At 37.8% G+C, this 18,999-nt stretch overlaps 1 protein-coding gene across 2 annotated transcripts; it reads left to right on the plus strand.

Moving 5' to 3' along the window:
• The first annotated feature begins 680 nt into the window (after positions 1-680).
• Positions 681-15,041, plus strand: psap (prosaposin). 2 transcript variants are annotated; one of them, XM_061959764.1, is made up of 14 exons: positions 681-844; positions 4,867-5,000; positions 5,188-5,262; positions 5,775-5,900; positions 6,178-6,369; positions 7,572-7,715; positions 7,961-8,017; positions 8,635-8,793; positions 9,793-9,885; positions 9,967-10,150; positions 13,784-13,947; positions 14,028-14,108; positions 14,199-14,306; positions 14,394-15,041. In XM_061959764.1, exons 1-14 carry the CDS (start codon positions 811-813, stop codon positions 14,427-14,429), a joined length of 1,587 nt encoding a protein of 528 aa, XP_061815748.1. In that variant the 5' UTR covers positions 681-810; the 3' UTR covers positions 14,430-15,041. The 2 variants fall into 2 exon arrangements, with proteins under 2 accessions (XP_061815748.1, XP_061815738.1); XM_061959754.1 differs by having other exon boundaries at positions 682-844; positions 6,175-6,369.
• The last annotated feature ends 3,958 nt before the right edge of the window (positions 15,042-18,999 follow it).

Consider the following 18,999-nt stretch of genomic DNA (forward strand, 5'->3'; position numbering starts at 1 on the left):
AAGGATATGTCCTTTTTTGTGACATTGTTTTGCCTCTATCTGCGCTTTTGATGCCCAGTGCGCACTGGCATTGCACGGCGGGCGGCAAACGTCACAGGTGCAGCAGAGGCAGCTTTACATTTAAAGAGAGGCAGGAAGAATCACTAGGCCATCAGATCAGCAGCAGCACTCTGTTGACCTAAAATTGTGTTTTGGTACAATAATATATCTTTGATCATTTAGAAATCATCAGTCAGACTCGTATATGCAAAAAATAAAAAATAAGAATTTTTTGTTAATTGCTTTTGGGGGCCCCCTGGTGGCCGCGGGGCCCTAAGCAAGCGCTTAGTACGCTTATGGCTTGGGCCGGCTCTGCATCTGTACATATTAGTGAGCAATATGTTGTATGTATTACTATTTTTTGTTTTTCATTACGCTTTACTTCTGTTACTGTATGTGAAAACCTGCACTGCAACAATGTAACTCCTTCATTGTGGGATAAATAAAAGTCTATCCTTATCCTATTGAGAAAATTCAATCTAAACTGCATAAAGTAGCACAATCTCACAATGCTGACAAAAAAACAATCATGCATCCTAAATGTAATCACCCCAACCTTCCAAAGGTTACAAAAGTAATCCTGAACAAACAGCTACGTAGACACAAAGCCGACTTGGCGGAGGTCAGCAGTCAAGTGACAGTGAGTCACATGTTCTGCTGAGTGGTCAGCTGACTCCCAGTGTGACGTCACTATTAAACGAAAGACTTCAACAGAAACCCGCAGACTGCCTTCAATACGCCTTCGGTACATCGCAGGAAAACAGCCGTGTCATGCTGCTTCTAAGTCTACTTTTCGTGTCAGCAGGTAAAGTTTGCACACTGGACAAAATGAACAGAAATGTTGCACATATTATCGAAAATGTCAGTTTACAGTGAATAATTTGGAGTCATGTTACTGCTTGTTATTTCACTTCAGAAAGGCGGAAGCGTCACCTTGTAGCTTTGGTAAACACTAAATGTGTATTCTTAATAGCGAATGCCAACACGCACATACGTACTCTGTTTATAATAATAAAAAAATAGTCGTAGTACAATTTGTTTGTGTTTTCTAACAACGGAGTTTGGCGAATTATCGTCGGCACTTCCTGTTAAAAGATAGCATTGTTAGCATGAAAGCTAATGGCTAGTTAGCATGGAAGCTAACAGCTAGTTAGCAGCAGAGCCTCGACCTATTTAAAGCTTTGTTGTTGTTTTCGGTTTTAACTCGAGATAAAACCTCGACTAGCTGTCAAAATTAATTTTGGTATCCGAACACTATTTGTTCGTTTGTGTGGTTCTATAAAATACGTGTTATATATTTACAGTATATACACGGGAAAATATTTGTTGTAAACAAGTGTAACCTGAGCTCAGTTATTCCCTGTCATACTGACGCTAATTTACCATTTTTTTCAGTTCTCTACAAAAGACTAACCACGTATTTTCATTTCAGTTTTTTCTTCTTCAAGTCCCTGCTTTGTTCTGCTTTAGGCACTTCTGTTTTTACTGTACACTAAAAGTAACCTGTTTATCATTCCGATTTATTTCCAGTATAAACATGAAATATATTAATTAATTAGTTTTACTACAGTGCTTGGATACTATGGTTGGCATTTAGGCTTTCTATGGACTCTGCTTATCTTTTGCGGCTAAATACTTCTCTGTTGAACTTTTCACATTCTTGCATTTGTTTGGTGCACAACCTTTAAATTAGTAATTTCAAAGACTTTTTGGGCAATTAAAAATATCTGGAGTTAAAGCAAAATCTGTCTTAGAATAGAACAAACTGCTTGGTGTGGTTGGACAATGACTATTTGTAGTATTTTCAAGATTAGTTGAGTTAATAAGAACTGTATTAAACTGTATTGTTGTCGTCTTTGTACTTGAAAAAACAGACATGTTATTTGTGCGAAGTAGATCATTTAAAGAGTTTACCGTGATATTTTACAAGTGGGATTCTAGAACAGTTTATTTCCGTCTGACTGGTTACATGACTCAAGTAGAAAGGGGGGCAGGGTTTCCGCTTTAAAAAATAATTTTTTACCAAAGTCTTGCACTGAAACCGCGTACGTTTGCTACTGATAATTTTGGTATTTTGGTCTGACGCATACATAAATAACATTGGTGTATTGATATTGTTGAGTTTCTTTGTTTTGTGGACCTCTTAAGTTGAACACAGTTTAGTAATGCTTGTTGACCTCTGATAAACACTTTAAAGTCTGAGACTGTTCCAGGGTCAAACTGTCCCCATCATAAAGCATTGTGATGGCAATGGTGTTACTGTAACTGCTAACTTTGTGATGTGGTGATTGAACTATAGTGTTTGTTGACTTTGATGAACTTGAAAATTTTAAAAGTGACAGATTGGTGCTTGTTTGTGCGATTTAATTCCCAGGGATTTACTAAAATATTGAATAAGTGAAGTGAATTATATTTATAGAGCGTTTTTGCTCTAGTGACTAAAAGCGCTTTATATAGAAAAAAACCCTGATATCTTAATATAAACTACATATACACCAGGTGGTTGATACTGGGAGAAAAGTGCATTAAGCGTCTTGCCCAAGGACACAACGGCAGTGACTAGGATGGTAAAAGCTGGATTCGAACCAGAAACCCTCAAGTTTCTGGTTGGCCGCTTTACCATCTGAGCCACGCCGCCCACATAATGATTAACAATACTTAAGAAATGAAGCTTCATGCACTTTAAGTAGCCTGTGTACATCTTTTAAAGCCCAGATCTGGCCCACCACATTGTTTTGCATAGCCTGCAAAAGCCTGAAAATAATTTATTTCAAACACTTCATCTTTCTTACTAAATGTATCCCTTCTTACAATTTTAGCAGAAAAAATGCATGTACTGTAGGGCTGGGCGATGTGGCCTTTTTTTAATATCTCAATATTTTTAGGCCATATCGCGATACGCGATATATATCTCGATATTTTGCCTTAGCCTTGAATTAACACTTGATACATATAATCACACCAGTATGATGCTTCTATGTGTCTACATTAAAACATTCTTGTTCATACTGCATTAATATATGCTCATTTTAAACTTTCAGGCAGAGAAGGAAATCACAACGAAGTCAATTTACCAAAACTGTATTTATTAAACTGTTATTAAGCAGTGGCACAAACATTCATGTCATTTCCAAAACAGAAAGTGCAAGATTGTCAGAGACATTTTAAAACAAGCTATTAGTGCACTTTTGTGCATGGTGTCACTAAGATGACTTATCAAAACAACACTAAATTAAAGTGCACTTTTTGTACAGAACGCCACTACAATAGTTTAAAAACATGATGTCACACACGATATTTCAAGAAGTGTCAAATAAAAATAAGTTGCATAATAGGAAATCAAATAGTGTTCGTCCTACGCTATGTGGTAGGTTCCTGCGGACATTATCTCCTTTTGTTGTTGACACTTTTTTGATGGTGTAGCCGTGTGGCACTGAATGGAGATGTTGACATGCGGAGTAAGCACTCTTCATTCTCTAGCAGGTGACTTTTCAAATGATGCTACATATTAGCAGTAATGCTACTTTTTGTAGAAACGTTTTTGCCCCACAATTGACATATTACGGTTGTCTGTTCGACATATTCCCACTTGAAGCCAAACCACCGCCAGACGATGGACCCCCTGCTGTTTTTCTTGGGAATTAATTCTTCCTTCATTTGTTACCAGATTCGCACCTTCTTTCTCTCGTATTACCACTCGCACCACAGCTAACGTTACCCATGCCGCTACCTCTATGCTCTACGAGGGCATATTTGTATGTGACGTATGACATGACAGTATGTAGAAGGTGCGCTTGCTGTCTGTGAGAAGGAGGCACAAGAAGGAGTGGGAAGAGCCTGTAGTGTAATGCCAGCAGCTAAAAGCAACTGCGTGAGAACGTATACTCGAATATCACGATATAGTCATTTTCTATATCGCACAGAGACAAACCCGCGATATATGGCGTATATCGATATACCGCCCAGCCCTAATGTACTGCATGCAATTGAATGTCTTTAAACTTTAGTATGATGGGATCATGCAACAAATATGATATTAACATACTCCAAAATTTAGTTTTTGGTTAAATAAAAGTAAACACTTGATATCTGGTTGCCACCCTGACTTTGGATCATTAATGTTTATGTAAAAAAAAAAAATTAGGAGGCAATTTTGTGTAATATCATAAAGTGACTATACACTAATATTCATATGTTTATTTACTGTTACATGTGGCCCTCTGAGGGGTGCTGTTACTTGGCACCCCTGTATTTTCATTGGCACTGTTTAGTTGTATTTTGCATACATTATGTTTACACCCCCCGCGACCCCAAAAGGGACAAGTGGTATAAATGGATGAATGTTTAAATTTGCTGTGAGCGTGGGGGTCTTTTTTTGTGAAGCCTTGGGATACGTTTTTTAGTTTCAACTTCCCTTTAGGAGCACAGGTGCACATTGTTGTGGCCAACCGAATAAAGCCTTTTTTTTGCTATTTTTTTTGTAGTTACGGTAAACTTCTGTGTGCCATGTTGATAAGCTGCTTCTCAGGGTTTTTATATTGAATATTTGTTATTACTTATATAACATATTTTTCTATTTTATTTAACAAATGGCAAAAAATAACAAAACATTGAAACTGTTGCTGTAATATCCAAGTACTGTTTTGTTTGAATGACCCATAGTGGTTTGGTGCAAAACAAGTTGTGGTAATCTAAAAAAGGACTATGAGCTAAATAACAAAATGCACATAGAAGGACAGCAGGTAAGTCCTGTCAGCAACATAAACAGGACTGAATTGTTTTAACTGAATTAGATTTGCAAAGGTTAATGTTTTTCTTCTTTTGCAGCTGTGGCCAGCCCTCTGCTGGGCACAGAGCAGTGTGCTCGTGGACCCCCTTACTGGTGTCAGAATGTGAAGACTGCGTCTCTGTGTGGAGCAGTGACTCACTGCCAGCAGAATGTATGGAACAAACCCCAGATGGTGAGACTCAGGCTTCCGGTTTCCATTTATAAAAAAATCTTTCCTGCATTTAGTTTCTTTTTTCTGATCGCTACTTGTAATATCAAATAAGTATTTATGATCTTATTTGAATCATTCCCAATATTCAATTGTCTACAGGCCAAAAAAGTCAAGAGTCAATATCTTGTGTTCTGTTTCCCGTTTCCAGAAAGCTGTGCCATGTGACTTGTGTAAGGAGATAGTCATGGTGGTCTTACAGGTTTTAAAGGACAATGGAACACAGGTAACAATTATAAATCATTTTACATACTTTCTCAGGGTATTCAATCGATCATCAGTTCATGCTCATAGGCTTAGATTAGTCATATCTGGTCTGTAAGCTGGTGCCAAAGCCCCAACTATTTCGCCTTCAACACAAGAAGCGTGCGCCCTATTGTAGTGAAAAAAACATCTGTTGAGATGAATAAGCGCAACGCCAACGACAGTCATTAAAATCAAATTCGCCCTCGTTAGCGTCGAGGTATTGTGTGGCAAAATGATTGCCATGAAACGATCGGAACGTGTCTAACTTCTGTTATTTGTTGGAGGCTAAATTGTAGTCTTTTAGGTGGAACGGACAGTATTAGTATGTACACTTAATAGTAGTATATTATATATACTATGTATAATAATAGTAATAGTAGTGATTGATAGCCCTGAGAATATAAAAACCTGAATGAGAACATCTGTAGACATTTTATATACTTGTTTTTGTTTTCCTTCCGCTCTAAGATGTAGTTGATCATGTGATTGCAGGCTGAGGTTCTTGGCTACATGGAGAAGGCCTGCCAGCTTATTCCTGACAAAGGTTTGAGTTCAGAGTGCAAGGAGATGGTTGACAATTACTACCCCATTGTCATAGGAATCATCATTGGAGAGCTGGTGAGAGATTGCATGCCGTTTTACCTTAAAGCCACTTAGATAAATGCTGCCATTGCCTTTTTTAATGTCATGAAAGTGTCTTGTCAGGGAAGTGAGCATAGAGCTACGGGCTAATGATAGGGAACTGGGTTTCAAGTTTAAATAGAAACAGAGAAGTTATTGTGCAATATGGATCCTTGTGACAGGACGCTCTCTTTTCAACTCTCAACTGTTTCGTTTTTTAATGCGTTTGCAGTCTTTTGATAACCCATGTCTATTATGTTTGTATATTTAGCAGGATCCCGGTGTGGCTTGTGGCGCTATAGGCTTATGTCGCTCTCAGCAGATGGCGCTGGCTGAGCTTCATCAACAGCTCCTGTCCAACAAGATCCCACAAGTGGACCTTTCACAGCAAGCAACACCATTCCTCCTCAATGTGCCCGAGCTCCTCTATCCACAAGAGACCCAAAAACCAGAAACTCCAGTTGCGGTACAGCAAACCCTCATTTATCGCGTTAATTGCTTGCGTGTCTGACCGCAAAATTACAAATTATAATTGCAATATTTTCATAGGTAGAGCAAAAAAACTGTTTACGACCTTCTAAATACAGGGATTTAGCATTATGAGAGCTCTCTTTCATGACACCCACATACTCACTTTTTTACTAGTTTTTATCCAATATAGAAATAGTGGCCTGAGGCTGAGCCAATCAGTGGCCACAATACTGAACAGTGCCCTATGATTGGTTTGATCTTATCTTGTGGCCAATACTACTGAATTTAGGGATGGGAATCGAAAACTGTTTCTATTTTGAGTTTAACCATTTTTTTAACCACTCAAAGTTACCACGCAAGGCACAAACGCTAGAGAGTTATTCACGAAAAAGGAGGACAACAGGGCAACTTGCATGAATACCTGCAATATAGGGAGGAAATACAACCAGAAACATTAGCACACGGGGGATAACTTTTGAATGAATTACACGTTTTTTTTTTCATATCATGACAAAAATGTTCAGTTATTTATTATCGTGCTATTGAATGTGGTCAAAAAGTACTTAAACACAGACTGAAATCTTTAGATTTTTTTAATAACTAAAATACATTGACACACTGTTAGAAAACTCACTATTTTGAAAGGTGGTTTGTTTCTTGTGCTTCACTGAAAGTGTTTTATATCTTATTAATGGTTAGGCTTTTATGGTTTTAAATATTGGTTTGTACTATTACTTTTGGAGGTATATAAATGAAAAGTATGTACAAATAAAATCTATTATTACTAATACTAGCGGGGTTTTTACTTTTTCAGCGTCCTTGAACGGCTCGTATTCCTCGGAGTATAGAACGGTCAATACAACACAGCTTTTAGGTTCAATGTTCACAGTTAAATAGCTTAGGTGCTCAGACAGCAATGTGTTTATTCAAGTTTAGATGGTGTATGCTGTTTCTTAACGAGGAAAGACCCTGTCGTCTGTTGTGTTCATGTTAGCATTTAAGCTCGCGAGCGGGCGCCAAGTCAGTCCGTGAATTTATTAAAGTGCAGTTATTAGTCAGTTTTTTGGAAGAAAAAAAACGGTAATACTAACCGTCTGGAGTTCTACCGGGGTTATCATTACCTACTGCACACTATATCCATTTTTTTATTCCATCAGAAGCATCCACCATTTAACTTTGCTTTTCCTGTCTCTTTAGGGAGCGAATGACGTGTGCCAGGACTGCATCAAGTTTTTGACTGATACACAAGCAGAAGCCAAGGCCAACTCATCTTTTGTAGACTCTCTCATTGAGACTATTGAGAACAAGTGTGACCTGATGGGACCTGGTTTGTCTGACATGGTAAGCACCACACTTGCATACAACTGAGGACCCTCCAAGGTCCTACACAATCCTTTTTTCTTTTCTGAGATGTTGGTTAAATTATATAAATTGAAACTATTTCAGGTTCAACCAATTGTTATATTCTTATCAATCATTATGCATGCAATTATGTAATTAACTGTTACTTACAGTTGTATTTTTCCTGAAATGTTTGTAGTTTTGGGGTGTTTCACTGCATTGCTGACTTTTTCTCCTTCATACAGTGCAGGCAGTATGTCAGCCAGTATGGCAGCCTTGCCATTGAGCAGCTGCTGACTATGGTGAGTCCTCCCCCATTAATACCTAAAATGTATTTTTACACAAACAACACGGCTACTTTAAAATCTAATAAGACTGAAAACAATTATTTCATATTGCTGACCCCTTTTACGTTTTCTAATTGATATTCCCTCTACATTTCTGTTTCCCCTCACCCCCATATTGTGCTTGAGCTTTCCTTCATTCATGTATTCTTGTTTTTTTATTTCCTTTTCGGCTCTGTGCTGCTTCCCAGGAACAGGTAGGTCTTGTCCAGCCTGTAGCCTCTTAACCCTCGTGCTGCTCGTGATTAGTGTTCCAGTGACTTACCCCACAGTAGTACTTAACCTTACATTTGAATGCTTTTAACCACCTTAATCTGCACATTTAAAGTTGTTTTTCCATTCACAAGCAAGGAGTCTTGTGACTGTTTTGACCAATAAGTCCACTGAGAATTGAAAACCACCGTTTTTTAATTTGCTCTGCATTGGTGTTCTGTCTTTAAAAGTTGGGCTAGTCTTCTTATGTTTTTGTGCATGTCACTACAACAAGAAGTTTTGTTTTGGTAAATTATGTGCAAAGTGCACATTAGTATCAGGAATTCCCTTTTATTGACCGGTCTTTTTTTTTCTGTCCACAGGAGCCCAAGGATGCATGTTCCAATGCTGGTTTCTGTAGTGCCATGAAAAAGTCCACTCCCATGTTGAATCTGCTGCCTGCCAAAATGTTACCTGCTACCAAGAGCGTGCTTGCTCTTAATCTTGTTCCGGCGACCAAGATGGAATCTAAGTCAGCAAAAGTAATTAAACACACACACACACACATACACACATACACACACACACACACACACACACACTTTTATGCAAGCTGTAGTTTATTAGTACAGTTGCATTAAACACCCAAGGGTGTTCAATGTTGTCCAGGCCAAAACCCCCTACTGATATAGCTTGTAAAAAAATGTTTTATATTAACCTAGTCATAAAGGTACCTTATTGTGCATCACTAAAATATTGAAATATCAGTAGAGTTGCTAATAACTTGCTGTCATCTAGCACGTTAATTGCTAGCTGGCAACTGGCGCGTTAATTGCTAGCTAGCAACTAAAGCGCTAATCGCTGTCTGCCAACTCGTCTCCAAATCGTTAGCTGGCAAGTAGATTGATAATCGCTAGCTATCTTAAATGCTAGCATCGCTAGATGGCAACTAGTCCGCTGATTTGTAGGTGGCAATTCGAGCGTTAATTGCTAGCTGGCAACTGACATACTAATTGCCAGCTGACACCCGGTGCGTTACTCGCTTGTTGGCAATTGGTAACCTGCAATTTCTTCATGGTTTCATGTTTGATAATTTGCCCGCTGGCAACAAGCATGTTAATTACTAGATTGTTAGCGACATGCTAATCGCTAGCTGGCAACTGGCGCGCTAAGTGCTAGCTGGCAACTAGGACGCTAATCGCTAGTTGACAACTACAGTGCTAATCACTAGCTGTCAACTAATGCCCTATTTACTAGCAGGCAACTAGTACGCAAATTGCTATCTGCCTCCTAGTCCCCAAACTGTTAGCTGGCAACTAGATTGATAATCGCTAGCTATCTTATATGCTAACATGAATACAACACATGGTGTTTTAGATCAATGTTAGTGTGTATTAAATGTATTGAAAAATAATACATATGAAAAAGTCTAGTAAGTTAAATATTTTAAGACCCACCCCCTGCAGTAACTCCTCAGACCCTCTGTCAAAGACCTCTGGTATAGTATTTATACAATACCGTATACCCTTTTTGTGTTCCAGCCTATGGTGCGGGTTCGTGATTCCCCAATGTGTGCAATCTGTGAGTTTGTGATGAATCAGTTGGAAAGCATGTTGAAAAATAAGGCAACTGAGGTAAGCTGAATAGCTGAAGCAAACTCAATGGTAATGTAGTTAAGGATTTTGATGTTGTCCAATCTTCTACCGTTGTTCTAGGAGGAGGTGATACAAGCTGTGGAGAAAGTTTGCGCATACTTGCCTTCCAGCCTGGCTACCGAGTGTAAGGACCTAATTGATACCTACGGACAGGCCATCATTGAGCTGCTGATACAGGAGGCTGACCCCAAGACAGTCTGCACTGTCTTGGCACTCTGCAATAGTGCTAAACGTGCATTTGTCCGTAAGTCCTTACCCTTTTCGGCATTGGACGTCCATTTTGTGTGAACTGACACAAAACCAGGTTTCCATTTTTCTTTGATCATACATTTGCAGTTCACTAATGTGGTTATTTTGGTTGAAATTTGCAGCATCTATGTTTTGTGAAAATATGTCCACACACAGATTTATAAATAGATTTACAGATTTACAAATTATTAGGGAGTGCTGTTACTCACCGAATGAGAATTTAGCCGGACATAAGTATGTGATCATGAAGGGGAGTTACTCTTACTGAGAGTTAACTGAAAAAAACTAAAGTATATGAAAAATTCACAATTTTTTTACCGTGCAGAACAGGACATATATATGGAGTTTTCTTGTCTATATGCGCGTATTGTGTGGGCATACTATTGTAACAGGGTGTATAATTTCATAGTTTAACGACAGCCAATTGTCGCTAAATTGTTCTCAAAATTTACACACACAGTAACTCAATGTAATGTTTCAATGACAATCATGAAAGGGCTGGGGAATAATACTTAAAACATGCTGCTACAGTGTTTGGCATGACTACCGATTTAACCGTGTAGGTTAAATTTTAAATCTCTTCCCCTCCCCCTTTTCTATAACATCTGCTGTGACAGCAAAGTATTGTACATGCACACCTATGCATATGGACGTCGCTCGAATCTCGCTACATCATCAATCAACCCTCGCCATTTGGCAGCAGTGACGTATAGCATATGCGACAAATGTTTGTGTACTTTCAAGATGCTGTCGCACTCGTTGTACTGTTCTTAATTTCATTCGCATGTCTTTGTTAAGAAGACAGTTTAGAAGACAAAGTTTTTGGTGAAAATTTGCAAGTGTTGTCCCATCAGCTTGCAGTATGTAAAATGTGTTTTAACTTGTGTTTGAAGCCAGTATTTACATGCAGTAGCAAAGGTTTTAAGTCTGACTAAATATAAATGATTAATTATGCTTATTACTTACATTTGTCGTGGGGACGAGCAGTAGAAAATGGATGGATTGAATTATATTTTTTACGCTTCTCTGGGTTTTTTGGTCTGCTATCTTTTTTCCTCGCACTCGATAGTGTAGGGTTGTCTTTGATGGATAATTTTAACTCCTCTTTAAGGGAACGCGCAAAAACCAAGGGAGAAGGTGGTGTATTCAAATTGAGCCGTAACCTCTGTGCAACCTTAAGATTGACTATACACACTTACTCTTGAGATCCACAAGGGATCATCTCATAAAAGTGTCATAAGTCAAATATTTTGTCTTCCTTTAAATCATTTACCAACTTCATATATATCTATTGATATGTTTAGGTTTTTTTTACAAATGTTTTTGGTCTTTTTGTCAACAAAAATAAAAACGTTTTATAATTGGAAAATGCAAAATATGCAATATTTCTTAAAAACAAAGTTGAAAAGTGGAATATTTGAGGTTGGGTAATTACAGTCTTGAATAGGTCAATAATTGATCAAAATTAAAGAGATAGCAAGCAGGACTTGGTTGAGCTTATTGAGTTTTCACAAGTAATTTATATATATCTACAGTGTTATATATAACTGCCTAAGATCATGTTCATTACATTTCAGCAGTTTTTTGGCTGTTTATTTTGATTCCTCTCAAAGCACTGAGCATTATGCTTTATCAGAGTGGATTATGGTTTTCTGGCACCATCTGCTGGTTAAGGGGACCAATTACACCAAAACAATACTTCCTTGTTTTTCAATCAAGGCTGTTTCTTTTGGTTAATCTAACCAAAGCGCTGAGAATTATGCTTTATCAAGAGTGGATTATGTTTTTGTGGCGCCATCTGGTGGTTAAGGCGACCAATTACACCAAAACAATATTTTCTTGATTTTCAATCAGCAAGAATTAGATTAATTTGGTTTTCATTGAAAAAAGCTTAGTAATTTACCATGATTACCCATTCATCCATCTTCTTCCGCTTATCCGAGGTCGGGTCGCGGGGGCAGCAGCCTAAGCAGGGAAGCCCAGACATTCCTCTCCCCAGCCACTTCGTCCAGCTCTTTCCGGGGGATCCAGAGGTGTTCCCAGGCCAGCTGGGAGACATAGTCTTCCAAATTTACCACGTTTAGTCTTTTAAAAATAGCAGTAAAAATGAGAGTCAATGGGGTCAAAATAGTTCTTAAGATAAAGTGTGTATAGTTTGTTTATATCCTATTCTAACAATGTTGCATTCAAAAACAGTGCAATTTAATATAGAAAAAAAAAACTTTCAAGCCACTAAACCTTCAGACTGAACAATCATATCACATAAAAAACATGTGTAATGCACATTTTGGGCCCTAAGGTTGTACAAGGGTTAAATAAAAACTGCACTTAACAAAAAAGTGCCCATCATTCACAATCCTTTTGTGTGACAAGAACACAAGTGTTCTTAATATTTTTTTTTTTTTAAATAAACATTTTAAAAAATGCTCGCAAGAGGCTCTAAAACATCCAAAAACCGCCTAACTATGCTCAGTTTACATATAATGAAGTTATTAACCGACAAAGGTTAATAAACATTTTTGTAGGAGCTAACACTGACAAACTACATCCAGGGCATAAAAACATAGCACCTTGCTTCTCAGTTACAATACAATGCGACAGAACAACAATCTGTACTGACTGAGAAACAAGCACAGTCATATGAACTAATACACAGAAAACCAAATTATATGCAAAGTATTAGCCCATGTTTGTTTTGTTTGTACACAGCTATATCAACTGTGTATTTAGCTGTGATAGATCCATGTATCAGAATCAATTACATGATAACTTACTCACCTCACAGTTGTCCAGCTGGCCGGGGCATCTTTCTCAGTGGATTTGAGTTTGGTGGGGGAAAAAAGTTTCAACCACTGCATGGTTTATTAGCCCGAACAATTCTAGAAGTTGTTGTGATAAAGTCTCTTGGAGCGGTGTACGTATATTCAGGCTCAAAAAGATAAGGTTTTGAATCGCCATTTGTATCAAAATAGTCCGAATCTTTGTCTCTTATAAAGTCCGCCATGATCGCCATTTGTCTCAAAATAGTTGGAATCTTTGTCTCTTATAAAGTCCGCCATGATTGAGTCCCTCACATTAAAAAAAAGCTCTGTTTATGGAAGTAGCGTACGTTGCTATGCTCTCTGTGAAATCCATGTGCCCTGTAAAAAAAGTTTTGGTAATGCTTAAAATGACCAAAATACTGTAAAGTATACATTTGATTGAAACATTGATGGATTTTTTTAAAGAGGTCTTTATAGGCAGAATAGCAATGCTACCAGTTTTTCTCACAAAAAAGAGACCTGTGTTCTAAAGAGGTCTTTATAGGCGGAATAGCAATGCTAGCAGTTTTTCGCACAAAAAAGAGACCTGTGTTCTTACCTTTACATGAAAGAGAGGCAAAATTCCCCCAAAAAGTGAAGCTTTCTTTTGATACTGAACCTTTTGTGGAGCTTTGTGAAAATGATTATACAACCTTTACCTGTTTGAATGTTTTTTGAGTTTGATCTTTTATTTTTCAACCTCCAGCCTTACTTAATCTACCATGGCATGTAGTTCCTAATTTATATGTCAAATAATGTCCATTATCTGGTTGATTCCCGGTGTTTAGTAGTAAAACAAGAGTCCTAATCCTTATTTTTCTTTACAGCTGCTCTTGATGTGACCACCTTCAACGCTGGCGCTTACTGCAAGGTATGCAAGATGGCCGTCACCTATATCGACGGCATCCTGGAGAAGAATGCGACCGAGGCAGAAATTGAAGAGTCGGTGAGGAAGGTTTGCAGCTTCCTGCCTGACTCCTACCAGACACAGGTGATAAGATGCACACTTTACACCACCTGTTGTGTAAATTTGGAACTCTTCTTAATCTGATAGTGTGTGTATGTCAACAGTGTGACCAGCTGGTTGAACAGTATGAGCCCATGCTTGTGCAGCTACTGCTTCAGATGCTTGACCCTGACTTTGTGTGCATGGTGAGTATTTAAATATTTCAGTTTGAGGCCAGAAAACTTGGCTGTGCTCAAGACAAGAATCTTGTCCCGCCATCTGGATGTGTTCTATAGAAAATGGGTGCCTGTCCTGACGTCATGCGCCGACTGCTGGGAACCGAGCAGTGCAGCTTGGGACCTTCATTCTGGTGCAGGAGCATGGAGACAGCAACCCGATGTGATGTGAGTCATCACGACACGCCCACAGAATGGGTTAATAGGCATACTGTACGCACGTCAACATATTCTTGACACCTGCCTCTCTTTCAGGCTGTGGTTCACTGCAGGCGCCACGTGTGGGCGTAAAAGACGATCAGCGAAAAGTTTTTATTAGGGAATTAACTGCATTGCTGCTTCCTACTTCAACCATTTGTTCTTTTCTCTACTAGAGTAAAATGAATGTTTGAATTAATTTGATATGATTTGTGATAAGGGCACTGGTCTTGTTTGAACCCTCTGACTGTGCGTGGGATAACAATGTCTATCCTTCTTTCATTTCTGAAAACAAGCTAGTTCTGCACTGTAATGTTTTGCAGTCTGGCATATTTGAGTATATTTTTTTGTCCTGCTTGCAGCATCTGATTATACGTAGAAACACAAGTCAAGTTTTACATTCATTGCTGTGTCGAGAGCCAACCGAGAGCAAACAAGATGAATTAATAATGATTGACAGATATAACCTTTTAGGAGCGTATTCTCTTCTAAAGGAAATGCTGATCTTTTGTCAGTCAGAATGTTTGTGAATTGTTGTGATGATGATGGCCTTGTTCCTTTAATTGTTTGCACTGTCCTAACAGTTTGTAAGTGGTCGCTTTTTCTAACCTACACAAAAGCATCTTGTGTTTTGCTTCATGTCCTGAGCCAGTTTATGTTTGATCCGGAAATTTTAATTATTAAAATGATTTAAACCACTGAAAATGAAGTTGTCATTTATTTTAGACGTGCACAAGCATTTTTTTAATAGGTAATTACAGTGTTCAAGCCACAAAATTGAATTCAGTTAGACCAGGGGTCGGCGGCCCAAATGTTGAAAGAGTTGTATTGGACAGCCAATACAAAAAAATCTGTCTGGAGCTGCAAATGCAATGATATTTTGTGGTTGTGCGCATTTACCCAAACACCATTGCAGCACTATCAAGATGCACATGACGGTACATTGACCATATATGGAACATATTTAAAGGATTTTGTTAATGCAATGCATACATTGGTATTTAGCAATAATTTTATTGCAACAATGGACGTAACGAGGGACAAGCGGTACAAATAGGATGGAAATTAGTTAAATGTCTTCAACTTTGCTGTCATTTAGTGGTGTGAGCACACATTTTACATTTGAAATCAACGAAGACAAGAATATATTGCTGAGAGAATTTCAGGCAGATTCATGTTTAGTGAGAAATGCGAAGAGGTGGGTAGTAACGCGCTACATTTACTCTGTTACATCTACTTGAGTAACTTTTGGGATAAATTTTACTTCTAAGAGTACCGGTAGTTTTAATGCAACATACTTTTATTTTTACTTGAGTATATTTATAGAGAAGAAACTCTACTTTTACTCCGCTCCATTTACATTCAGCTCGCTACTGATTTTTATCGATCTGTTAATGCACGCTTAGTTTGTTTTGGTTTGTCAGACAGACCTTCAAAGTAGGATCTACGGCATGCCTGCGTTTCACCAATCAGAGCAGTCACTGTTGACGTTTGACTCCGTTTCACCAATCAAACAGCCAGGCGGTCACATGACCGTAACACATGGATCCCGACTTAAACAAGTTGAAAAACGTATTCGGGTGTTACCATTTAGTGGTCAATTGTATGGAATATGTACTGTACTGTGCAATCTACTAATAAAAGTTTTAATCAATCAAACGTGTGAAGGAAAAAAGACACTTTTTTAATTTCAACCGTACTTCCCGTCAAAAGCCTAAAGACTGACCGCACAGTTCCTGTCTTCACAATAAAAGTGCCGCTCCATCGCGCCTGCGCTAACAAAATAAGAGTCTCCGAAAGCCAGCGCAAACAAGCTAGCAAGCTACGGAGTTTGCCGCCAATGTATTTCTTGTAACGTGTATAAAAACGAATATGGAAGCTGGACAAATAAGATGCCAAAAACCAACCACTTTCATGTGGTATTAGACAGAAAGGAGGAACTTTTTTTCTCCTCCATTTGAAAATGTGGACGTTATCAGCACTGCTGTCTGATTCCAATCAATGCAAGTCATCAGAATCAGGTAATACAGCAACTTATATTCTTGTCTTCATGAAAGACACCTTTAACATGTGAACAAAAACGGCAAAATAAATAAATATAAATTATATACTGTATATATCAATGTATGTTTATATATATATATATATATATATATATATATATATATATATGATATGTGTGTGTGTGTATTTGTATATATGAGGTAGATCACCTCGACTTGGTCATTTAAAAAGTAGCTCGCCTGCTGATTTTGTGTGGGCACCCATGGCTTACATGAACTCAACGTCAAATTTGAGGAAGCACATCGCGGTAAGTAACGTTAGTAGATATTCTGGCTGTCACCGTAGGCTGATGTTATGTTATGTTATGCTTCCCTGCTATGAATCACTGTCAAATGTACATTGTGTGGGGACATTTATTAACGCACTGCAGACGCACACACACACACACACACACACACACACACACACACACACACACACACACACACACACACACACACACACACACACACACACACACACGCATGCATAGAAACACCAATCAGAAGTGCACAGTGTGTTTACCATGAATTGATTAACGTTGAAAAACTTATTGGAGTGTTACCATTTAGTGGTCAATTGTATGGAATATGTACTGTATTGTGTAATCTACTAATACAAGTTTCAATCAATCAATCAATGAATGCCTACTGAGCCTATGGTGCTGTTAAGTTATTGTGGCTCAATTTGCCTTAATGTTTTTTTTCTATTTTAATGTATTATTATTTAATATATATTATTGTTTTAGTTGCTTAAGAGATATTCCTGGCTCTGAATTTGCTCATTGCTATTTTTATGTTTTTGTGCATTATTTGTTGCTGTCATCATTAAACTAACAGGTTACTCATCAGTTACTCAGTACTTGAGTAGTTTTTTCACAACATACTTTTTACTTTTACTCAAGTAAATATTTGGGTGACTACTCCTTACTTTTACTTGAGTAATAAATCTCTAAAGTAACAGTACTCTAACTTGAGTACAATTTCTGGCTACTCTACCCACCTCAAATGCGCACATGTCTCTATTGGCTTAATTGTACACATGAGATACTAAAATACTGCATTACCTTTCATTTGGCACTTCATGACCTAGACATTAACAATATGATTGTAAATGTGCCCTAAACTATAATTAGTGGTAATTAGTGTTATAAAACACAAATTTAGGCAGAGCCATATATATTATCTTTACTGACCTAGAACTGAAGGCTGAGGAGTTCACATTCCTTTCTTTACTAGTACAGTTGTAACTCTTTTAAAGCTCATACATCAGTATCAGAAGTATTTTATTAATCCCCAAGGGGAAATTATGATTTTCAATATAATCCCATTCAAGAGCAGGGAGACAGAACAGGATCGCTGATGGGTCTGCCAACTTCCGGCGCCCCTAATAAAAAAGGTGAGAAATAGGTCAACGCTGGGGGGGAGAAAAAAACGGGGTCCAGACTGAGGCCAAGGAAATGGAGTAAGCTGGAGCCTATCTCTGCTGCATTCATGTATATATATATATATATATATATATATATATATATATATATATATATATATATATATATATATATACATATATATATGTGTATATATATATATATATATATATATATATATATATACATATATATATGTATGTATGTATGTATGCATATATATATATACATATGTATGCATATATATATATATATATATATATATTGCTCCTGATGGCTGCTGGTTAGCGCCTTGCATGGCAGCTCCCGCCATCAGTGTGTGAATGTGTGTGTGAATGGATGAATGTGGAAATACTGTCAAAGCGCTTTGAGTACCTTGAAGGTAGAAAAGCGCTATACAAGTATAACCCATTTATCATTTATTTATTTTTATATATATATATATATATATATATATATATATATATATATATATGTGTGTGTGTATATATATATATATATATATTTCAGTGACATGCAGTCAGGGGAGGCAGGTGAGGCGGGGCCTCACGTGCCATCATGGAAAGAAAAAAAAATTTAAAAAATAAATAAAAAATTAAATTGTTATATGTATGCAGTGATTATACTATAAAGTTATTTTCCATTTAACTTCACCAGTTTTAGATTATTTTTATTCAAAATCGCTGAATTTTCACATTTGCCATTCAAATACTGAGAAGAGACTTGCGGTGAGTCAGCAGCCAGTTGAGGCACGTCACCGAGTTGAGCCTCACCATGGATTGCGCAATGACTCGGCTAACTGCTGGCCTGCTGTGCAGTGAGACTGTATTGCTATATGAATTATATTATACATTTCCATAGTTTAGTTAGCTGAGGTATATAATGTACAGTGTATTTTGCCAACAACTGTATGTGTGTAACGTATTTCTTGTGCTGAGCGATCATAAAATGGCTGCGAAGACGCACTGTGTGAGGCTCGCAGTAATCCCGCCTCCTGGTGGTAGAGGGCGGTAGTGATCCCAGAGATCATTCATGCAACTACTCGGCTGCAGAAGAAGTGACAACAAGCAGCAACAGTTAGCAGCGATCGTTTATTTTTTCCTCTCGCCTGGGCATTTCACATGGACGATTACATATCTAAAATAAAACAGTTTTCAAAACTGGACTTTCAATCGAAGCAGGAGGTAATACTTA

The sequence above is a fragment of the Nerophis lumbriciformis genome, linkage group LG02 (genome assembly GCF_033978685.3).
Source record: "Nerophis lumbriciformis linkage group LG02, RoL_Nlum_v2.1, whole genome shotgun sequence".
Lineage (NCBI taxonomy): Eukaryota > Metazoa > Chordata > Actinopteri > Syngnathiformes > Syngnathidae > Nerophis > Nerophis lumbriciformis.